We start from the raw sequence: 24,480 nt of genomic DNA, 5'->3' as shown, positions 1-24,480 counted from the left end.
TGGGTTCCAGCTCCGGTCAGGGCACATACAAGAAGCAACCAATGAATACATAAATAAGTGGAACAGCAAATCAAATTGATGTGTCTTTCTCTCTCTCAAAATAAATTTTAAAAGAAAGAAAGAAAAACTCAGGTCTAAGTCTTCTCTCTGAAGGGAAGAAGCAAACCTTGCTCCTAGTCATGTGTCCTGCTGCAGAAAATGGACTGCTGGTCAACCCCTTGGTCCAGTGTGACCTGTATCTACTATAAGCCATACCCAGCTCTGGGCTGGGACACAGTAGTGACAAACAGACACATTCCCTGCCTTCCAATAGCTTATTTATATTCTAGTGGACTTCCTTTGGCACTCATACAGCCCCACTGGGAAGTAATCTATGTTTTAGGCAAGGCTGTGATGGAAGGAAGTACCGTGTCTAATAGCACAAGTCCTGGAGGAGATGTGCTTCTTTTCATCATCAGTGTGTGTAGTGGATTTCACAGTGAGCAGTGGGTTTGTCAAATTGTGTCCATCAATAGCTCAAATCTCCACATATCTGTGGCAGGCCCAACCCGCCCTTACCATGAGGCTAGCCGGCTTCTCACAAAGGATCCCAGAGCAGGCTAAGTACACGTGAACAACAGTATAAAAAGAAAACTTGAGGAAGCAGACTGGTACTGCCAAGGTAGATCACACCCCTCCATTCCCAGGATGACCCTGTGGCTTCTTACAAACTGCCGGATACGGCACTGGGCTTGGACAGGCTGCTCATCCACTAGGAGGGGTGCCACCACCCCTGGACCTCACCAGAAGCCATGTCTCTTCCTCTCAGGAGGTTATGTCTTTACCTCCTAGCCACAGAGCACGTGGTGTGGACAAGGGGGCCAAAGAGGTGGCCACAGTGTCCATGAAGGAGACTCCCTGAGCACCATTCCTCCTCTCACCAACCAGATGGTCACCTGGAGCAAGGACCTGGATCCCCCTAAGCCTCGTCTCGTCTTTAAGATAAGGGTAATACCAGTACTTCCCTCGTACAGTTGGAAGGAGAGTTAAATGAGATTCTGTATACAAATGGTGCTTAATGTGCCTGGCAGACTGCAAGTGCTCAGTAGGTATCTGTCAACATTACTACAGACAAGCCCAGAATTCTAGCCTGAGCTAGAATTTAATTCTAAGGAGCTGGTCCCTGAAAATTGGGGGAGGAACTCCAGAGACTGGTGACAGAGGTTTAGGAAGTAGGGTGGGAGGGGTACAGCCAAAGAGGGTTCCCTCGATTAGGCCACCCCCATCCCCATCCCCTAACTCCTGGCAAGATCCTACTCATTCTCACTGTAAAGTCACCTCTCAGGGAGGTCCCCCCAACTCCAGACCTCTAGGGCAGAACTGATTGCCACTTCTCCAAGGGCAGCAACTGCCCAGTCCACCTCCGTATGCCAGAACCCAGCACAGTGCTCAACACTTATGAGATCCTTCGAAAATGCTCGTGGTGCCCAATCTCACTTATATGTGGATCTAAAATAGTCCACTCATAGACGCAGAGAGCAGAATGCTGGATGCCAGGGGGTAGGGGAGAGGGAAATAAGATGTTGGTCAAAGGTACAAAGTTTCAGTTATACAAGATGAATAAGTTATAGAGATCTAACATACAGCATAGTGACTATAGTTAACAACACCATATTGTATACTTGAAATTTCCTAAGAGGGTAAAATCATTTTTTCTTTTTTTTATCCTTACCCAAGGACATTTTTGCATTTATCTTCAGATAGAGCAGGAGGGAGAGAGGGAGGAAGAAAGAGAAGGAAACATCGATGTGAGAAAGACACATCGAATGGTTGCCACCCATACGGCCCCAACTGGGGCCGGAGACAAACTGCAACCAAGGTACGTGCCCTTAGCGGGAACCGAACCCAGGACTCTCTGGTCCGTGGGCCTACACTCTAACCGCTGAGCCAAGCCAGCCAGGGCAGAAGGTAGATCTTAAGTGTTCTTCTCACATACATGTGCACATGTGCACGTACACACACGCAAGATGAACTAGGTTTTGAAGAATGTCCCTGCATCCCTGGTTCCACTATATCAGTGAAAGTTTTACTTCCCATTTCATAATAAAAATAACTTGTCTTAGAAGAAAAAACATGTTGGTGCTAATAAGAGATGAAATAAACAGGGGAACGAGCAAGCCTAGAAGAGGGAACAAGGATACACTGGCTTTCAAACCATGGAGCCCAAGTTGTAAAGACAAATGACAAAGTGCAGTTTCCCAGAAGGCAGATGGAACGTGGGTAGGTGTGAAGTGCAGCAAAAACGTCAAGGCAAAAGGTCTCCTGAGCAAAGGTGCTGGCTGGAAGCCCAAAGGAGGTTGGGAGGCTTTAAGGAAAGGAATCTAGAGGAATTGAACCAGGAAGAGTAGACCCTTCAGAATACCATGAAGGGTGGGTGGGATTGGGCAAGAGGAACAGTCAGCACAGGCATGAAGACGGAGGTGGGAATGAACAAGGTGGCAGCGCACCCCAACACCAAGGGAGGAGTATCAAGGGGCAGGAGGGGAGTCAGAAGTCACTAAGGGGTTGACAAGGACAAGATCATAAAGAAACCCCTGGAATCGGGCACTGGAGATGAGCAAGAACAGCATTTTGCCCCCTGCCAGTGCCCAGCGCATTGGAAGGGTTTGCCCAGCCTCTGCAGAATGAGCATACAAAGGCTTTTCACCCCAAGTGCCCCTGCCTCTTACACAGGGCGGACTCGGCACCTGGCACAGGCACCCAGATCACTCACAAAGAATGTCAGGAGCATCAATCAAGTTCAGCAGGTCGTCGTCCTCCTGGTGCTGAGTGTACTTGAGCCGGGATCGCTGGTGTGCCACGGTCAGCACCTCCTGCAGCAGCTCGATGTTGCGCAGCTTCTTGCATAGGCTCACCTCCCTCACCGACTCCTCGTGATGGGCAATGGCTCTGCGCAGATGGGACTTGCCTGCAAGCAGAAAAGCAACACCATGGGACATGTGTCCTACATTGCAACATGAGCACATCAAGGAGAACCAAAGTGCTCAAGGATCAGCCCAGAAAGGGGGATGTTCTCTTTTCTGAAGAATCTGTCCAGACAGCTAAGTCCCTCTGAAATGCCCATGCGATATGCTCACTGACGTCCACAGGATGTCCATTCAGCTAATGTTTACTGAATGTTCAAGGCAGTGGAGATAAAGCAATGAACAAAAACTTGCCTCTGCATTCATGGAGTTTACATGCTAGTGGCTGAAGACAGATAATTAACAAGCAAAGACGTATGAAATGGAATGTGTGGGAATCGGGTTATGGAGAAATGTGAAACGGTAGGTAGATGTGGCAAGAGAAGACTGGGAATGGAAAGTTGCTCTTCTGTGATGGGTGATCAGAAGGCCTTTCTGAATAGAGCCCTGAAGAAAGTAAGGAAGCAGCTATGATGATATCTGACAAGAGAGCATTCCTGAAAGAAGAAACTGCAAGTGCAAAGGCCCTGGGGCCGGACCATGACTGTGTTCAAGAACAACCAGCCCTGGCCGGTTTGGCTCAGCGGTTAGAGCGTCCGCCTGCGGTCCGGAGAGACCCGGGTTCAGTTCCCGCTAAGGGCATGTACCTCGGTTGCAGTTTGTCCCCGGCCCTGGTTGGTCGTGCAGGTGGCAGCCACTCGATGTGCCCCTTTCACATCAATGTTTCCCTCTCTCTCTCTTCCTCTCTCTCCCTCCCACTCTGCCTGTACAAAAAATGGAAAAATGTCCTCGGATGAGGATTAAAAAATAAATTAATTAATTAAAAAAAAAAAAAAAAAAAAGAACAACCAGGAGGCAGAGAAGGGTAGCGAATGAGGGCAGAGAAGACCAGGGGCCAGAGCATGTCCAACCATGCAGGGTGAGGACTTATGTTCCTACTGTGGGAGCCCATTAGGTGTGAGCAAAGGACTGATGTGATTTGACCCATGTGAGTGGACTATGCAGGAGCAAAGAGGAAAGCAGGAAGACCAGCTATGAGGGCACTGCAAAAAGTTGGGTAAATTGTGTGACTTCTCTGGGCCTATTTCCTCAACTGAAAAATGGGGGTCATGCCATTCCTATCTCACAGGATTGAGTGAGGTTTCAGCAAGTCAGCGTCAGTTGACTAAGCACTCTATGAGTGTGGCTTGGACCAGGGTGGTAAAGTAAGAAGCGGTCAGTTTTCTAGGTAGAGTCAATGGGTTTTGCTAATCAATTGTGGGGAGACAGGGCACAGAGAGGGTCTAAGGTTTCTGGCCTGTCTACCTGGAAGGGTGCAGTTGCCATCAATGAGATGGGGAAACTGTGTGTGTGTGTGGGGTGGGGGATACAGGGGTGTTTGCACATGGAAAGAGCTAGTCACTCTGAGACTTGGCAGAGACCAACCCAGGACAATTCATCACCAGTTCCCAGGTGTGGCCTGAGAAGATAAACCACCAAGTCCTTCCACATGGGGGTGGTGGTGACACTGTCAAAGCTCTGGCTCCCCTGGGGAGGCCTGGGTCCTTGCAGAACCCAGGAGAACACAACTCTGGAAGCCCATGTGGGTGAGAGGACGATGCCTCATGGTTTCCGAATCCAGAGTGGCCACAATGGCTCTGGACCCCTACTCTCCAAGCCCTGCCCTGGGGACATGTCTGGGGTTGTTTGTGAGCAGGACCAGCTGGGCATGAAATGGGGGACAAGGAGGGAGGGAGCAGGAGAGCCAGTACACACCCAGCTGTCGGCGCTGCTGAACGTTTTTCAGCGTGGCCAAGGGAGTCAGCCCCTCCGGCATGTGGTCGTAGAGGTGGGACAGGCACTTCTCCTGGTGGTCTTCGTCTGCACCAGGTTTCACTGCAACAAGAACCACAGGTAAGTCCTTGCTCGTGGATATGGCTGAGGACTCGAGATGGCGCCACAGATGCACTTAGAGATTTCTCTTCCAACCACATCTTTAGGTTCCTTTCTTCTCCAGTTTTACAAGGCACTTGGGACAACAGGTCTTTCTGTCCTTGGACAAACTCCCGGCAATCCAGCCCACAAGTCTTTGCATACTTGGGGCTCGTAATTTGGTTCTGAGGTCCCACTTTTAACTTCCTCCAAGCCACCTACTTCCTAGAACCTCCTCAGTACAGTCCCGCCTCAAACTTCTGGTGGCCCCTGTGCCTGCACCTCCCTGGCACGTGTTCCCCTCTGACATCACTAAAGCCACTCACCACCAGGCTCAACACTTCTGGCCTCCATCCCAGAGCTCAGGTACTGTTCTTGCTCTGGCTGTCCTATCCTTTCCTGATCAGCTGGAAAAGGTCTCCTCAGAGTTCAAAGTCCAACTCAAATGAAAAAGTGTCCAAGACTACACCAAACAGTTCAGCTGTGGCCTCACTGCTGTCTCTACTGCAATTAACGAAGCACTGTATTCGTGCCGGCTGCCACGCCTCGCCCTGCCTGCAGACCACACGGTAACACTAGCAGTAGCAGCTGACACTTTCAGAGAGCCCACCTAGGTAGAAGGCACTTTAGCTTTGCATGTAGGCACTGTTTTCACAACAGCCCTGTGAGATGGGTTCCCTTCATATCCCCATTTTAGAGATGAGAAAACTAAGGCACAGAGCAGCTAAGTAACTTGCCCAAGATCACACAGCTAATAAATGGCAAAGCTGAGATACAAAGCCAGGCAGTCTGGCTCCAGAGGTTATCCTTTTCATTAAGCTGGGGGCTGCCTTGATTAGTACTAATTACAACAAAAGCCCTACCCAATCTGAGATCAGAGCCAAGGCCAGGGTGAGGAAGTGATGCACTCACCTCTAGCTGAAAACTGAAGGGGGTGTGTGTGTGTGTGCCAAAAACTCAATAGTCGAGATGCATAATAATTTAATACAAGTTTCTAAATATCAAAATCAATGCAAAAAAATCTAAATTTCCTTTTGTTTCAAGCTCCAATGTGGCTCAGCACAGCAATCCCAGTATTTATTAATTTACTTTTTTTAGAGAGAGGAAGGGAGAGGGAGAGAAACATCGATGTGAGAGAGAAACACCAATCAGCTGCCTCCAGTATGCACCCCAACCAGGGCTCCCTGTCTTTATTTAAGATTCTGATCACCCCTGGCTGGTGTGGCTCCGTTGGTTGGAGCGTTGTTCAGTACACCAGTCAGGGCACGTGCCCAGGTTGGGGCATGTGTGGGAAGCAACCAGTTGATGTTTCACTCTCGCAATGATGTTTCTCTCCCCGACCCTTCCTTTCTAAAATCAATTTAAAATTTTTATCATCATGAAATTTTTTGCATTAATTTTGATTCATGTAAACTGTCACTGAAATTTCACCTTGGTCACTGGGCTTTGGAGCACTCCCTCAGATGATGTGCCTGAGGCCCACGCCTCCTGGTCCTCGCCCTGTTCTAATTTCCATCCCGCGCAAAACGCACACTTCCCCTTTTCCTTACAGCGGAAACACAGAACACCGAATCCCACTGGCTATGTGACAGCTGCTTGGGCCAACATGTATGTCCCACTCTCCATCCCCAGGCAGGCAGACAGTCCCCACGCAGCTCAGAATCTCCTGTTGGCAGGAAAACCACAGCCCTGACCAAAGCCCAGAGCCCCCAGACCCCCAAGCCTTACACTTACACTGATGGTCAATGAGGAGGGTGGCCACAAAGTAGTGGGCCAGGGCTCCATAGTGGTGGGCCTTCACGCAGGCCAAGCTGGCCCAGGAGTAGGGGATGTTCTCCTTCACTGGTGCCTGGCTCATGGCTGCGTGCAGCTGCTGATACACCTCTCCCACCTGCAACAGAAGGGAGAGCCTGGCACAGGAGTCCTCACGCACCGGGGCTGCAAAAAAGAGCCCTTTCTCCCACACGGCAGCCCCTGCCAGAGGCCGCTCCAGAATCTGGGAGCGACTCCAAGAGTGCTTCATGCTGTCAGTGTCAGAGCTAACAGGGAGATCAGGCCACTGTCATTATGTTGGCTTTTAGGCTAAACTGTGGATGAAATCAGTGATCCATATCTAAAACACTAGTACTTGCCAACAAAATACAAGCCAGCACTCTGGCCAGGGTGGTCATGCTGCCCAGGTCACAGGCAAGCTGCCGTGGGAAGCCCCCTCTGCTTCTAGTGGGCTCGTACCAACGCATCCTGCCCACTCTGAAAGTCACAAGGACCCGAAGGCTTACCTTGGCAGCCTCCTGAGCCACCTTCACCAGCATGAAGAACTCATTCTGGATCCCAGGAAGGCAGATTTTCTCAAACACATTTTCCTGGGCCTGTGCAAGCATCATTTTGACCAGCACACTGAGCATGGCCGGGCTCATGTCATAACTCGGTGTGTGAGTAAATGTCTCTTTCAGATAGTTTAAAACCCCTACAATTGGAAAATTTTTGCACATTAGTTGGAGGTCATATTTATTTCACCACACTGCTGAGAATATAGAGAATGACAGAAGTAAAAAAATAAAACTGGCATCCTGGAGCATCTTTAAAAATCTGATTCTCAATTACTGTAAGGTCCAGCAAGTCCACGCCTAGTGATACACGCCGAAGACGTGAAAGCAGGGATTTAAATGGGTAGTTGTGCAACAATGTCCATGGCAGCATTATTTACAATAGCCAAAGGGCAGAAACAACTTAAAGGTCCATTGGCGGATTAATGGATAAACAAAATGTGATAAACACGCAATGGAATCTTTTTCAGCCTTAGAAAGGAAGGAAATTCTGACTCATGCTACAATATGGAAGAAGACACTATGCTAAGAGAAATAAGGCAATCACAAGGACAAATATTGTATGATTCCACTGAGATGGATGATCTGGAATAGACTGGAATTCAGAGACCAAAAGTAGAATGGTGTTTGCCAGGGGGTGGAGAGTTACTATTTAATAGAAACACAGTTTCAGTTTTGATTGTACAACAATGTGAACGTACTTAATGCCAATGACCTGGACTCTCAAAAATGGTTAAAATGGTAATTTTGTTATGTATCTTTTACAACAGTTTTAAAAAAAGATGAGACTCTTTTCCAAAACATTTATGTCTGTATCAAGAAAGGGAACCAGCCCGCTCCCGTCCACTCCTGTCTCTCCCAGGCGATTGTGAGAAATTCCAAACATGACCAGTCAATTAAGGAAGGCAAAGCAGAAAGCAGGCGGGATGACTGAGGGGCTCTCAGGGGACACACTCACACTTAGCACCCAGGTCATTCAGAAATTCAGGGCTTTTATCCAGGACCCGAGAAAAGATCAGATCAGCCCATTCCAATGGACATTTTCATGCTGTGGCCCTCAGCTGACATTTTTTTTTATGCTTTAGAAAATTAACCGTCACAACATAAATAGACATCGACCTGGCGCTAAAACAAAATGTCCACCACGAATGCCATCTGACTGGTTTCTCTGGTTTTGCCACAAAGCACAGATGCTCTGTACAAGGATGGCAACTGCCACAGGCAGTCTGCTCCCCTCTGGGTTCCTCCACTCTGTTCTCAGGCTGCATTCTGTCCAAGTCTATAATCTCAGAGACAGGTCACAAAGTACACCTGCTCAAGAGTACCCAGAATCGGCCCTGGCCAGGTAGCTCTGTTGGTTAGAGCATCGTCCCAATATACTAAGGTTGCAGGTTCGATCCTCAGTCAGGGCACATACAAGAATCAACCAATGAGCCCTGGCCGGTTTGGCTCAGCAGTTAGAGCATCGGCCTGCGGTCCGGAGAGACCCGGGTTCGGTTCCCGCTAAGGGCACGTACTTCGGTTGCAGTTTGTCCCCGGCCCTGGTTGGTCGTGCGGGTGGCAGCCACTCGATGTGTCCCTTTCACGTCGATGTTTCTCTCTCTCTCTCTGTTCCTCTCTCTCCCTCCCACTCTATCTGAACAAAAAATGGAAAAATGTTTTCAGGTGAGGATAAAAAAAAAAAAAAAAGGATTTACCCTGAAAGAAATCAATTCCTACGTGGAATCTTAGCATATTGGTTCATCCTGAGTATACTAGACACAGGCCCTGCTAGAGGGGAGCAAGGCAAGACCCCTGGACACCCAGCTCAGGCCCACCCATTGCACCAGACCTCTGAGCCCTGGTTCTCCATAGGTTGGTGCTAAGTGTCGCTTGACATACGGCCAAGAGTAACCTTAGGTGGGCCGGCTTCCTAGAATCAGCATAATATAAAGGCATAAAAAGTAATAGGCACCAATGAGGCACACATGATTTCTCAAAAGCTACATTTTCACTCCTCAAAAAAACTTACTCTGTTTTTAATACAGCGTTCAAAGGAATACTTCACTCACTTCCATCCTTAGGGCCACTCATTTGGAAAAGATTAATCGTTAACCATAAAATTCACGGTGTACATGAGCCAAAACCCAGACCCAGACTGAGCCAACAGGGTTTAAACCATTTAGTCATTCTCCTGGTGAGAAATTACACCAGGGCTGGAACCTGGCCTGGCCCTTTCAGGCCCGTGAAGCCAAGCGTGGGCCTGGGAAGGACCCGCAGACCCACTTCAGCCGGGATGCCCAGTGCCAACTAGCAGGGCCAGCACTCGGTGCCAGCAGCCCTCTCGGGACACACCTGCGGCTCTCTGAAACGCATCCACCGCGCTCTCCAGCCCAGCCTGCGTCTGCCGATTGCACCGGGTCCCGATCTGCGTGTAGAGGGCTCCGATGTTAAACAGAATGCTGGCTTTCTCCAGTAACAAGTTCTGTTGGCTGACCGGGACCCCAGTGAGGGAATCATACCTATTTAAAAGAAATGTGTTGTGAGTTTACAGATTACTTGGCTAGTTAATGCCATTTCGGGGTGAAAAATGGACAAAATTTATTTCTTGAATAAAATTCAAAGATGCACATGCAGAGAGCCTTTCATTTCCAAACAGGATGACGGGCCTGATCACACTGAAGACACGCACAACAGCACACAAAAGTCAGGCTTCACAACCAAGATGTCCTGCAGCGGGTGAATGGATAAACAAGCCGTGGTGTAGCCATACAGTGGAATATTTATTGAGCACTAAATAGAAAAAAGCTATCCAGCCATGAAAAGACATGCAGGAACCTTAAATGCATATTGCTAAGTGAAAGAAGCCAATCTGAAAAGGCTACATACTGTATGATTCCAACTATATGAAATTCTAGAAAAGGCAAAACAACGGAGAAAGAAAAAAAAAAATCAGTAGTTGCCAAGGTTTTGGGGGGGGAGGACAGGTGAAGCACAAAAAATTTTTAGGGCAATGAAAATACTCTGCATACTGTCATAGTAGATACTTGTCATTATACATTATCCAAACCCATATAGAATGTACAGCACCATGAGTGAATCCTACTGTAAACTGTGGACTCTAGGTGAAAATGTACCAACTGTAGAAAATAAATGTACCTCTCAGGTGGGAGATGTTGATATTGGGGGAGGCTGTTGATGTGTGGGGGCAGGAGGTATATGGGAAACCTCTGTACTGTCCCTTCAATTTTGCTGTGAACCTAAAACTGCTTTAAAATATGTGTTTAAGAAAACATAAGGCTTCTTCTAAATGAAATATAGCAATTACAGACCCCTCATAATTCTTGCTCAAGTCTAAAAGATTCAAGATTTGTTTTAAAGCTCACACATCAACCAGCAGGTAGACATGGAGCTTTCTCCTCAATTCAAGACTGAGGTGAAACCACCCTCAGAACTTTCACCAGAGCAGGCAGCTAATACATCCTGACAAAAAGTCATCACAAGGGCCTGCTGTGCAACAATGTAACTCTGAATTCCATCCGTACTGTTGGCGCTCAGTCTCCTCTTACCCACGCTCCGAACAGGCGCAACATCTCTCAAATATTTCAGCAATACTCATCTTAAATATTCTGCTTCGTTTTTTAATTTGATCTATTTCTGTTTGCAGCTGTATCACTGGGCCAGAACTTGACCCCCAGGCCCGCCCCATCTGGGACAAGAATCTTGCTTCTTGTTCCTTCCACCCCAGAGCACCGCTGTTTCCATAACATGAGCATGAAAAAATGCCTCTTCTCCTCTGCTTACTTGTTCTGAGAAGCAAAAAGGCAAGGTCTGTTGAAGGGTCCCCTTCTCAAATAAACACCGGTTTCTACACATCCTGTATATGCGGGGCAATTAGAAAGAGGGGCCCGCAGTGCAGGGGGGTGCTCCAAGCTGTGACTGGGGTGAGGCATAGGCCCCAGGCACCTACCACGTAAACATGATCCCCATCTGCCGGGTAGGCGGGAAGAATCGGCTCTCAACAAAGCCCAGCTGGAGGAAATAACTCATCAGCAGTTCAACACCGGCCTCATCCCGGCTGGGTGTCCGGCAAGCCTGAGAGGAAAGGAACCAACACAGAGGGAGTGAGGGGGTGAGCACAGAGCAGACGGGCTGGAAGGTGCTTGCACAAGCTATTGTTGTGGAGCCTGGGCCCTGCTACTGCTAGCATGAACTCCAGGAGGGGTGGAAGGGACTGGGATGAACTCAGGAGTCCCAGAGTCGAGCCCCCGCCATGCCAGTGGCACGCCTCTTCCCTTCTGTGGTCTCATGTGACCAGTGGAACACCTGATTGCGACAGCCCCTACTGACCACATCTGCAAGTCTATAAAATTTCAAGTGCAACAGTAAGATGCTCTGGAGACTCAGCAAGCGCCAGGAGCCATCCTCCCCTGCCTGCTGCCTGCAGAAACGTACTTGTCTCAGATCCATAAGATCTGCTATTTCATCTTCATACAGGTAGCTGTCTTCACTGTAATGTTCCAGAATAAAATCCTGTAAGAAAAATGGAATAAGATAAAATGGAGATAAGGTGTGACTCAAAACCATAAAGAAGTCTAATGTGCTCACTTTTAAAATACATGTAGAATACAAAGAAACCTATGGGCAATTGTATACTATGCTGATTTCCACATGGTGGGATTTTCTTTTAATTGTGTTTATGTATATTTTAAAATTTTGCTTTTGTTGCTTCAATAAAAAGGAAAGCTGAAGTTATTATGTTTTTAAATGTCGTTGCAACACAGTTAAGTGACCTAAGTATTAAACGATTCTGGTAAACGTGACAGATATTCAGGGGCTCAGACCTGCATCCTTTGGGCTGCCCTCAGCCCCGGGCACAGGTTCTTCCTGGAAAAGGAAACTCGTGTCTGGGGACTGTTACAGGTGCTACCCTCAGGCCCTGCGATATGAATCTTTGTGACAGCAGCTCTGGCACTTCTACAAATGAAGCACCCCAATGAGACCCCTACCGGGCCCACAGCCCAGCACTCTAGGCGCTCTGGGAGCTCACTCAGCCATCCGGCACAGACCGATGAGCACGCACCTGCGCCGGCCATGCTCCCGGCGCCTGGGCTACACAGTGAACAAAACAGAGATCCTGCCCGGTGGAGCATGTGTTCTCGCAGGGGAGCAGACAACAAGCGGCAGGCACAACTTCATAAATTACATGGTATATTAGAAGATGGCAAGTATTAAAGGGAAAAACAAGGGCAGTGTAGGGAAATGGAGAACACGTTCTTGCGTAATATCCTCCAGGAGCGCTGGCTCTCCTGGGCTACAAAGAAGGATGAGGGGAGATTGTGCAGTTATGTTTCCCAAGTGTCTGTGAGAATTTTCTTTTTTTTTTATCCTCACCCGAGGACATTTTTCCATTTTTTGTTCAGATAGAGTGGGAGGGAGAGAGAGGAAGAGAGAGAGAGAGAGAAACATCGATGTGAAGGGACACATCAAGTGGCTGCCACCTGCACAACCAACCAGGGCCGGGGACAAACTGCAACCGAGGTACGTGCCCTTAGCGGGAACCGAACCTGGGTCTCTCTGTACCGCAGGCCGACGCTCTAACCGCTGAGCCAAACCGGCCAGGGCGTGAGGATTTTCTTTACAACTTTCTACATTAAAGCTCCTCCTGCTTTTTGTCCAGTCAGTGCGTATCTACACACACCCACAGACCGTCATCTTACAAAAATAGGATTGTACTACTGAATGAATATACAGCTTTGCTTTTTTAAAAAACTGGCAATGCATCAAACATTTTCATATACCATAAAACATTCTATAATATGACCTTTAATATAAAGGTCATATATAACAACCATCCAATGTAATGAATGTGCAATTCATTTATTCAACAAGTAAACTGAGCACCTACTATGTGCTAGTCAATATGTAGCATGATAGTCTTCACCCACTCTGTTGGACCTTAAAGTCATTTGTAAGTTTTGCAATTAAAGATAACACCATGAAATAAAAAACCTCCCTGGCCGGTTTGGTTCAGTTGGTTGAGTGTCATGCCATGCACCGAAAGGTCATGGTCTTGAGTCCCAGTCAGGGCACATGCCCAGGTTGCAGGCTTGATCGCCAGTAGGGGGCGTGTAGGAGGCAGCTGATGGTTGTTTCTCTCTCACATTGATGTTTCTATCTTTCTCTCTCAAAAATCAATTAAAGTGTGTGTGTATGTGTATATATATATATGTATATATATATATATATATGAAGAAGAAAAAAAGAAAAGGCCTATTACAGTGCTGTGGGTGGTATGGGACCTCCAGGGCCATTAGGATCCCAGAGCTGAAAGGTCAAGGGGGAAAAGGAGCTTCGGAAACCCAGAGAGGTGGCTATCTGAGGTGAGTACTGAACAGCCACCAAGACCTTCCTGGTGGGAATGCAAAAGGAAGCCAGTGGAGGGAGCTGGGAATAAATGCCCCACACTTCCCTCTCCTCCTACCCTCTCATCTCCTGCTAGTGCTCCTCAGCCTTGGCCACACCCAGTAGGAAACCACAGAGGCCTAGCTGCCTCCCTGGCACAGAGCAGGACGGGTGTGTGTGTGTGTGTGTGTGTGTGTGTGTGTGCAGACTCCACCCAGCACCACAGATGGATTCTTTATACACAGTGCAGGGGAAACTGGCTGCCTGTTTGGTGCAAATAAAAAATTAAAGCCTCACACCTCACGTTTTACCCCAAAACAAATTCCAGATAGATTAAAGATTTGATGTTAATAATTTTGAAACAAAGCACTAAGAGAAACAATAGCAAAATATTTATGACATCTTGGTGTAGAAAATGCCTTTCTGAAGATATCAGCAAGGCAGAATTGTGAAGGGAAGAACTGATAAGTTTAACAACATAAAATCTGTACGAAGAAAAAAATATAGATATATGCTTTTTAAACTGCTTCTGTAATGAAAGTTAAAGGAAAGAATATACTGAGAGAAACATTTGCAATATATAACACCAAAGGTTATCCTGCACGTGTTAAAAATACCTGTTTTATGTAAAAGAGCAACACTGTGGAAAGCAGGCTAAGGACAGAAATTGTCATTTTGAAAAGGAGACATGGCCCTGGCTGGTTTGGCTCAGCAGTTAGAGCATTGGCCTGCGGACCAGAGAGTCCCAGGTTTGGTTCCCACGAAGGGCACGTACCTCGGTTGCAGTTTGTCCCCGGCCACGGTTGGGGTCGATGTGTCTCTCTCACATCGATGTTTCTCTTTCTCTCTTCCCCCCTCTCTCCCTCCCACTCTATCTGAAGATAAATGCAAAAATGTCCTTGGGTGAGGATAAAAATTAAAAAAAGAAAAGGAGAAATATAAGGGGTATATAAACATACACGAGAATGTATTCAACTCTATTTCTGATTTTAAAAAATGCAAACTATAATAAGATCACTTTTGCCTGATTTCAGAAAAATAAAAAAGATCATTTTTTAAGAATCAAAATGATGAATGATACCATGTGTCACCAGAGGTGTAGGAAGATAAGCAGTCACACCCTGGGAGGAGTGTAGGCAGGACCATTTCTGGTGGGAAGTTACATAATGTAACATGTACCTTTGACCTACCAGATTCACATCTAGAAATGTATCCAAAGGGAGTATTCAGGGAAGTGTGCAAAGATGCTCAACAGAGAGCTGCTCACATTAGCCAGTATTTGGAATGCCTATAGAAGGACATTAATAGCTACCTTGTTTAGCACAAGGAGACACCACGCTAAGCTCCCATGGAAGGGAGGAGCCACATACCCTCGGGAGGCAGGCCCCCGATCAGAGGAAGATCATGGGCGTTCAGGGTAAATGCTGAGTGAGCTATGGGGCTCAGTGGGGAGAGGTGAGGGGTTGTGAGGGATCTCTGCACGTCTTGGTATTTTCTGAACATTTGGAATACTGTTCTTAACCAGAAAAATACATAAAGCTCTATGTAAGAGTAAAAACAACTTGAATTCTCTGGAAAGAGAATGTATTCTGATGGTGCATTTTAATGAGGCTATTTTAAAGATCATTTATTTAAAATAAAGCTAAATCACATCGTGAGGCTTCACTGACCATTAAATGTCACACAGACACACACATCTGATTTGAAAGACAATCTGAATTCCCTAATTAAGCCAGGCAAACGACTTCTGTGGCACCTGTCTGAAGCACAAATGTGGAAGGAGAAAACAGAATGTCCCCAAACGTTCTCATTTTTGTATAACTGACGTCTGTAGAGTCCCTTTTAGGCTAAAATGACATGGTTGGAAGCCTCAGCTGAATAGTAGTTGGCCATGCCCACAACACGTGATTTTTTCCACTGGCTTTAATGTGGAATTCAGCACGTGACACGTTTGGATCCTCACAGATGCCCATAAAATTCCCAACTTTCTCCAAGGCTCTCCCTTTAAAATGCCTGCACTCTTGCAGCTCTGGCTCCGAGCAACAAATTCAGTCTTAAGGATACTATTCTACAAAAGCAACTAAAGACCTTTCCACAGACAGACGATCTGAGTCTCACAGACCTGCAACAGTGTCACATCTCCAAGTTCAAGTAGCCTGTGAACAGCTGGCATAAAGCGATGGTTCCTGAATTGTGTTCTACTCAGAAAATCCCATCGTGGGCGATCCTGGGTCCCGAAAGACCATCAACATCCTTCTCAACTTCCCAAAGAAACCTCAAAGTCACAGGGACCGGCACCAAGATTTAAGCCAGGCAGCAGGCAAAAAGGCCCTGGGGGAAAGGGCTTATGTCAAGCGATGTGCAGTCTCTGCTCCACAAAGGAGTCAAGTGCAGAAGCTTTAGAAGCATTAACCGATTGCTTAAAATTTTTTCTTTCTTTCCCTTTTTCTACTGCCTTTGGCTCACCTTCACCACGGACGTCAAGGTCATCTATGCCTGTTTCATTCAATTATTGGTACCCACTGTCCTTTGTCCTCCTGCTTTCCTTGAACTTTTCAAGGCAGTGTTTCAGTTGTCCTTTATTCTTATATTCTCTCTCTCACATACACACCTATGGATTACCATTCTTAATTCCCTTGAAATACCAGAAATTGGTAAATCTGGTTGTCTCTGGATCCTTGCTCTCTGCTTCAGTTGTGCCTTACGCTCTGTGACACCAATTCTGCCTGAGGCCAGTGCCACTTGTGTGCCAATGTTACATAGAATGGATATGGAGAGAGTGTGTGTGTGCACGTGCAGGTACACACACACACCTCCTACATTACTAGGGGAACAGTGGTCTTCTGTCCCAGTGAAAGCCCTTAGCAGAGCGACATATTGAAATGACTGCAGACACACAGCTGGTGTCTACTCAGTCGTGTGCGGCCAGATTACTTCAATGTCAGAACAGTACTGAGCGTTTGGTAGAAATAAAAAAAAAATTTTTTTTTCTTTACTGATTTTAGAAAGAGAAAGAGAGAGGGAGAGAGAGACAGAAACATCAATGAGAGAGAACACTGACTGGCCACCTCCTAGTGTATGGCTCAATACTCAACCACTGAGCCACACCAGCCGGGCATTAACCAACTGCTTTTATTTTATTTTATTTATTGATTGATTTTATAAAGTTTTTTTTATTTTTTTTTTATCCTCACTCGAGGACATTTTTGCATTTATCTTCAGAGCAGGAAGAAGAGAGGGGGGAAGAGAGAAAGAGAAACATCGATGTGAGACAGACACATCAACTGATTGCCACCCACACGACCCTAACCAGGGCCGGGGGCAACCACAACTGAAGTACATGCCCTTAGCGGGAACCGAACCAGGACTCTCCGGTCCGCCGGCTGACTCGTTAACCACTGAGAAAAACCGGCCAGGGCTTATTTTATTTTTTTTAATGTTTTTTTTCTTTATTGATTTTAGAGAGAGGAAGGGAGAGGGAGAGAGAGATAGAAACATCGATGAGAGAGAACATCAACTGGCCGCCTCCTGCATGCCCCCCACTGGGGATCGGGCCCACAACCTGGGCATGTGCCCTGACAGGGAATCGAACCAGCGACCTCTTGGTGCACGGGTCGATGCTCAACCACTGAGCCATATCAGCCGGGCTAACCAACTGCTTTTAGAAGGACAAATTCTATACTGCCCAAAATGCCATATAATAATTTTTTCTTTTCTAAACTAAAAGTAGTCCAAAATGAGTCAACTGACAGGATTATTACAGAAAGAAACATAATTCTTTGAGGCATTTTTCATGATGCTGGGATTAATCCCTATATATCATGCCTGTGCCGGGAAGCTCAGAGACAGGCACGACCATCCACACCAGCTCCACTTTCTCCTCGTAAATGGAAGTTTGAGGTGATTCATTAAAACTCAGATGAAGCTGGGGAGAGGAGGAACAGGGGAGCATTCCAGGCTCTCCTGGTCCCCAGCCTGCAGGCCTGGCATTTCCTGTTGCCTCCAATCCTAGCGCTTCTCCCACTTCCCACCTGAACCCTGAGGGGCCTGCGATTTCACCAGCACCCAGCCCAGGGACAGCCGCAGGTGGGCTTACAAGTATCAGCTGCCTGCCAGGGATACACACCGTTAAGAGGAAACCAGACACTGCTCACTTGTAAGAGTGAATTATATGGTATAATTTATATAAATTACATATAATTTATATCTCAATAAAGCAATTACTTTTTAATAAATAAAGAAGGAAGGAAAGGAGAAAGGGAGAAAAGGAAGGAGGGAGAAAGGGAGAGAAGGAGGGAGAGGAGGCCCGATCGCCAGGAACTGGATGGGGTAAAAACAACCATAAACTCTAGTTATTCAAGGATCATAAACCAGCATCTTTGATTTACTTTGAAATGCATCAAAAAATAAGACACGGGGATGCAGAGATGGATATATCTATGATAAAGTAACTATAGTAAAATGTTCATGGTAGAATCTAGGTAGTGAATACATGGGAGTACGGTGTAAAATTCTTTCATTTTTTTCTGTAAATTTGGACATTTTCATAACAATGTTTAGACAAAATATTTAGCTATTCTTCCAAAAATATGGCCTGTATCAGTTGCAAAATTTAAGAGAAAAAAGATACTAAAACAGGACACAGTTTTTAAATTCCAAAGCATATCCACCACAGACCCTCTTTGACTTGGCCTCCTGGGTGGGCTGGTGGGGGTTTCCATGCCCCCTCCCCAGGCACATGAGTGACTAGAGAATGCAAGAGGACTGGACCAGGTTCTCTGTGTGGCCCTATAAAATCAACTGACATGTGGCCCATTGAGCCTAAGGCCACTTGGAAGGGATACCAAATTTCTAAATCTTTTTCTTAAGCAATGAGCCCGGCTCCCATTGCTTTGAAATTTACCTTGAGAACAACTGAAAAGTCCACATCCTTGGTTTCCTTCAGGCCCAGCGGAATCAGTGGGATTGTAAATGTCTCCCTGCAAGAAGCACAGTGAGGTTTATGAAATCTCTATACTGGCCACTCTGCACCTGCAGCCTCCCCCAGCTGCCCAGCTCAGGTCCCCACCCCTCCTCACACCAGTTCATTTTCCATAAAGGTGACTTTGGTCACATCCCTGTTTCTGTTCTAAAACTGGTCCCAGTCCCGGGATAACACAGAAGGGCCTACCATCACCTTAACCTTCCAGTCTCAACCCTTCCTTCAGTAACTGTGCTGAGAACCTACCCAGGGCCTGCACCTGGGTCCTGCCTCTCCTCCAGCGCTCAAACCCTGGGCTCTCAGTTGCCTCCTCCTTGGGGTGTATCTCTCTAGATATCTCATCACCTGCACAAGGAAGGCCTTGAGAACAGAGGCCCCATTTGACAACTAAGTGCTCCGAGCTCCAAGCTCCCAGCCCAGGGTCAGGCCCTGGCCAGCTGCTTCCCCTCTACCTCCTCTCCCTGAACTGACCACTTGATTACCCCACAGGTTGTCCTGGGAATGCACCCAGAGCCCAGCTCTTAGGGCAGGGCCAACAGGAAGTGAACCTTGCTCAGGCTGTTCTGCAAACAGGGATTTAGCTCCCTGACCTGTAACAGGAGACCTTCTGAGGCTGCTCAGCCCAGCCCTGGTGAAGGCCAGGAATGCTGAGCAGGGCGAGTGGACAATGCAGCTGTGAGCTGCAGCTGCCTCTGTGGTGGAGAGAAAACAGGGGCTGTGCTCAAAGCAGGCGAGATCCAGCGGGCGTGTATGGCTACTCCAGAGCTCACAGGGAGAGCTGGGCCCTGCTGGGAGGAGATGAGGACGGAACATGCCCCTCTCCTCTGTCCCCAGCGCCCTCCTGTCCTCACCCCACACAGGGCTGGAGGCGAGGTCTGCTCCTCCGTGACTACCCACGAGCAGCCAGTATCCAGAGGCCCCTGGCCAGGGCACCCCTACCTTACTCTTGGGCTAACCGACTTCCCTGTGTTTTCTCACCTGCACAGTGAGATGGTTTCTTCCCTGCCTACCTCACAGACGTGTTTAAAAATCAACTGTGCTAAGAAAGAAGCAATCTGCTTTGAAAACAGAAGGGGGCAGATACAAATGCAAGGAGGCATTATGTATGCACACCTCTCCCCTCTTGCCAATGGCCCAGGGGACGACTGGCCACTCTAGAGCCACACTGGGGCCTTCACCGCATGTCTCTGTGGGAGGCCTTCACAATGGACATCCCCGAGCGCCAGTACAGCACGTGGGAATAGGAAACAACCTCCATTTAGCACCAACGTTTGGCTCTGCCTCGCCTCTTCGAGGAACTTCGACCTTTTGGGCAAAACACTGGAATTTAATACCAGAGTGCAGGCTGGGAGAAACCTGTCACTGGTTCTGACTGGGTGTCCAAGACCGGTCCGAGAGCCCAGAGCTGGGCGAGCCAGGGCACACGACGCCACCAAGGGAAGAGCAGAGGCCCCACAGGTTCCACGAGCTACGCCCTCCCTCCGGCTCTGAAAGTAGCCCGCCTGTGCAGAGGATTGGGGACGATCAGGAAAAGCACATTCCAAAGATGACTCGAGGTTCTCAAATGTCATCCTTCTGTTAGTCCAGGGAAGGGCTTTCTGACCGAGTCTGCCCTGGGGCTTCCCGACCTTTTGAGAAGTCTCACTTCCCCACACAGGAAAGTAGGCAAACTCCTCTCTGGAGCGCCTCAAAGTGATTTCTCCTGAAAGAGGGACGTTTCCCACGTTGGGGAGACTCCCTGAGCTCTTCTGAAGGCTACACCTCAAGATCTTGCCTCCCACAAACACTCCCTATGGGACGCTTCTGAGAACAGGTACACTTCTGAAGTCTCTTCAGTGGCACCTTCTCCTCAGGGAACTCGCATGAGTCCCCTATTCTTTGATATAAAAAGCAGTTTAGTCATTTTTGCATTCTGTCAACAAAGTTATACAGAGTCAGGCCCTGTGCATGGTGGTGAGGGAGACAGGGCCCCTTGGCCCCACCTGGCAGGCTGGCTCTCAAGCACTTCCGGGGCATCCTGATGGCCGAGCCACAGCTCGTCTGAGAGAGGCCATCTCCTCGCCTGGACCCAAGCCATGCAGTTCTCCCATAAAACTATGTTCCAAGCGTCCCAGGACAAATAAATATCCTTTTGTCCAACTCTCCAGGTGTCCCCAACTCCAGAGGTTCATCCCTGGCACCTTGCTCAACCCCAAACCTAATTATTTCTTTGCTTCCCAAAGTGGGGATTGCCACCCCCTCAGGGCTATTCCCCGGTGCGGCAGTTCTGCGGCTCAGAAAGTACCTGGAAGAAGTGTTACCGCCACTTACTCTGTGCTCTGATAGACTCCCACCGAGATGTTGAGCCCCTCCAGCTCTTCCTTGAGCATCTGCAGGTCTGAGTTCACAAAGCTCAGTTCCAGGCGCACCTGCTCACGTACCTTGTGGTTTGTGGCTGCTCTGTTAAAAGAGGGGGGAGGGAGAGAAGCACCCTCAGCAGGTATCCCAGCTGCTGGGTGAGCAGACCCCCCAATCCTTGTAGGGAAGCTCCGAGAGTCCACCTGCAGATGTGAGTGCCAGATGTGATCAGAAAAGGTATCTCGACGATGCCTGGCACCTGCCCCATTTTGAGTCACACCTACCAGTAAATGGACCTGGACGTAGTCAATGACACTGAGCTTCCAGGCATAAATTCTAAGACATCTCTGCAAAGAATTAGCCAAGAGAAGAGAAGAGAAGAGAAGAGAAGAGAAGAGAAGAGAAGAGAAGAGAAGAGAAGAGAAGAGAAGAACTGTTCCTAGACACCCATAAAGGATAAGAAATTATTCCCCAAAAGGAAATGGATGAGAAAATAGAGAAGAAGGTAACACTCCCCAGCTCATTCTATGAGGTTAATATTACCCTGCCTAAACCAGAGAAAGACATCACCAAAAAAACAAAATGAGAGACCAATATCCTTCATAATTAAATATGCAAAAATCATCAACAAAATATTAGCAAGTTGAACCTAGCAACGTGTATAAAGGATGATATACCATGACCAAGAGGAATTCATTTCAAAAAATGCAAGGTTGGCTTAATAACTGAAAATCAATTAATGTAACATTAATAGAACAAGGACAAAAAAACATGGTCACCTTAATAAATGCAATAAAAAATACAGGCAGCCCTGGCTGGGAAGCTCAGTTGGTTAGAGAGTCATCCTGATACGCCAAGGTTGCAGGTTGGATCTCCAGTCAGGGCACATACAAGAATCAAACAATGAAGCATAAATAAGTGGAACAACAAATAGATGTTTCTATTTCTCTCTCTAAAAACCAATCAATCAATCAAAAAAATTTTTTAAAGTGTAGGCCTACCTCAAAGATATTGCTGATTCAGTTCCAGATTGAATTCCAGACTTCCAGAAAGAAAGCAAGTGTTCAGTATAAATCAGTATAAACATTATTTGTTCAAAGAGCCCCTCTTACCAGTTCTGGGAACAGTGGTAACTCTCCTAAAATCTTGACAGTGGCCAAAGGCCAACTTTCTAAGGACAGTCATCTCAGGTCTGCTATGATAACTCTTCTGCACAATGGGCAAAAGAGAAACCTCAATCTAAGTCTCTTATCACACACAACTACTAAGTCAAAATGAATAAGAGAAAGAGGGAAAACTCAACACAAGAGCGAAAGCTCTAAAACTTCTAGAAGAAAACATGAAGAAAATCTTTATGACCTGGGATTGGGCAAAGCATTCTTAACTACAAAGCAAAGCACAATCCATAAAAAAAAAAAAGTGGATAAATTGGACTGTTGAATTAAAAAACTTCTGTGCTTCAAAAGTCACCATAAAAAAGAAAAGATAAGCCACAGGATAGGAGAAATATTTACAAGTTACATATCTGATAAAGAATTTGTATCTAGAATAGAGTTCTGTTCATTAAATAACAAAAAGACAACTCAATTTTTTTAAGTTATGTTTTTATTTATTTTAGAGAGAGAGGAAGGTACAGGGTGGGGAGAGAGAGACAGACAGACATAGATGTGAGAGAGAAACATCAATTGGCTGACTCCTGCATGCCCCCTTCTGGGGATCAAACCACAACCAAGGCATGTGCTCTGACTGGGAATTGAACTGGTGACCTCTTGGTGCACGGGACAATGCTCAACCAGTTAGTTGAGCCTCACCTGGCCAGGACAACAACTCAGTTTTTTTTAATGGGCAAAAGATATAAATAGACATTTTACTAAAGAAGATATATGCGTGACTAATATGCACATGAAATGATGCTTAAGTTTATTAGTTAATAGGGAAATGCGCCCTGGCCGGTTTGGCTCAGCAGCAGAGCACTGGCCTGAGAACCAATGAGTCCCGGGTTCGATTCCAGCCAAGGGCACGTACCTAGGTTGCGGTTCATTCCCGGCCCTGGTTGGAGTCGTGTGGGAGGCAACCAGTTGATGTATCCCTCTCACGTCGATATTTCTCTCTCTCCCTCTCTCTCTACCTGAAGATAAATGAAAAAATATCCTCAGGTGAGGATAAAAAAAAAAAAAGAAATGCAAATTGAAAGCATAATGAGATACCAATACATACCCCGGGATTAGCTACAATAAAAAAGACAATAATGTTAATGAGGATGCAGAGAAACTGGAACCCTCATACACTGATGAGTGTAAATGGCAAAGCCACTTTGGAAAACAACTGGATAGTTTCTAGAAATGTTACACATAAACTTCCCATCTGACAGGAATCTATATGAGAGAAATGAAAACATATGTTCAAATGAAGACATGTATGTCAATGTTTATATTAGCATTATTCATAATAGCCCCAAAGTGGAAACAACCCAGATATCCATTAACTGGCGAACAGATACACAAAATGTGGTATGCCCACAGAATGGAATAGTGTTAAGCAATACAAAGGGAAGAACTTGCCCCAAGTTCTCTGGCAGAGGTTTTGTTACAGACGTGAAGACTTTACAGGTGCTTCCTCATTTTATACCGATTAGGAATCACTACAAAAATAAGTGTGAATGGAAACCGAGTACTGAGCCAGGTGCCTGACCATCACCCACTCCTCACTAATGAAAATCCAGCCAGCCACCTGTTGACAGCTTGCTTTGCTCAACACCTGTTCACCTTTCCTGCAGAGAGCAAGGTGCTGCCCTACGGGCTGCCCTCCCCCTGGGCGCTCCTCTGCCTCACTGCATATCCGAGCCCACCGGTTTCTCTCCATGATGTATGTATGTTTCTTCTCTCCCTTCTCCCTCTGTCCTCCTCCCTTCACCAAACTCCTCCTTGAGGAACCAACAAGGTTTGGCCCTGCCCCCTCAGAAAAGCCACCGGACCCTGGCTGCAGATATAATGTCACCTGCCCTCTCACTGCCCAGTAAAATGTTCACACGTGTCCATCTTGGCTCCCCAGCCAGGCAATGAGACCGTGAAAGCTCGGCCTGGTGACTACCACTGGTTTGGGGTTTTTTTTTTGACCAGGATCACAGGTAACAAATACATCTCAATGCAGTGCAGGTACACGCACCCCTACAACAAAATTCTCACAAAACCCTCCTTTGCCATACACATGATACATGCCAATAAAGTCTATTCTACTCTAATAGCTTGTTTTATTCAACACAATGGTGTCTGCAACTCTCCAATTCTGATTCTCTGACACCAAGTGGGTGCCCAACAATTCAATTCATTTCTGACACCAATTCCCGGGTTTAGCACAGACCCCACAATTACGGGCTTGGTGCCAAAGGATCACCCCACTGCAGGCATCAGTTGCAAGTACCGGACACCTATTCTTCTGATCAACCAGCTATAAATCAGGGGTTCCCACAACCCCTCCTCAGGTTAGATAATTCACTAAAACAACTCACAGAACTCAGGACAACATTTGACTTAGATTTACTGTGGTTTATTTCAAAGAACACAACTCAGGAACAGCCGGACGGAAGGGTTCCATAGGC

General features: G+C 47.0%; 1 protein-coding gene across 1 annotated transcript in view; it reads right to left on the bottom strand.

Moving 5' to 3' along the window:
- The window catches only part of RHPN2 (rhophilin Rho GTPase binding protein 2), a 51,594-nt gene that overhangs the window by 6,390 nt on the left and 20,724 nt on the right, over positions 1 to 24,480 (bottom strand). The window contains exons 3-11 of the mRNA XM_036275916.1: positions 20,856 to 20,984; positions 18,468 to 18,543; positions 11,615 to 11,692; positions 11,130 to 11,254; positions 9,515 to 9,681; positions 7,133 to 7,320; positions 6,588 to 6,744; positions 4,698 to 4,817; positions 2,753 to 2,947 (exon numbers count right to left, since the gene is read on the bottom strand). Coding sequence (XP_036131809.1) covers positions 2,753 to 2,947; positions 4,698 to 4,817; positions 6,588 to 6,744; positions 7,133 to 7,320; positions 9,515 to 9,681; positions 11,130 to 11,254; positions 11,615 to 11,692; positions 18,468 to 18,543; positions 20,856 to 20,984 — 1,235 coding nt within the window. The remainder of the gene's footprint in view (positions 1 to 2,752; positions 2,948 to 4,697; positions 4,818 to 6,587; positions 6,745 to 7,132; positions 7,321 to 9,514; positions 9,682 to 11,129; positions 11,255 to 11,614; positions 11,693 to 18,467; positions 18,544 to 20,855; positions 20,985 to 24,480) is intronic.

The sequence above is a fragment of the Molossus molossus genome, unplaced genomic scaffold, assembly GCF_014108415.1.
Source record: "Molossus molossus isolate mMolMol1 unplaced genomic scaffold, mMolMol1.p scaffold_m16_p_21, whole genome shotgun sequence".
Taxonomy (NCBI): Eukaryota; Metazoa; Chordata; class Mammalia; order Chiroptera; family Molossidae; genus Molossus; species Molossus molossus.
The sequence above is the reverse complement of the archived record's forward strand: the minus strand, read 5'-3'. Positions and strand labels throughout refer to the sequence as shown.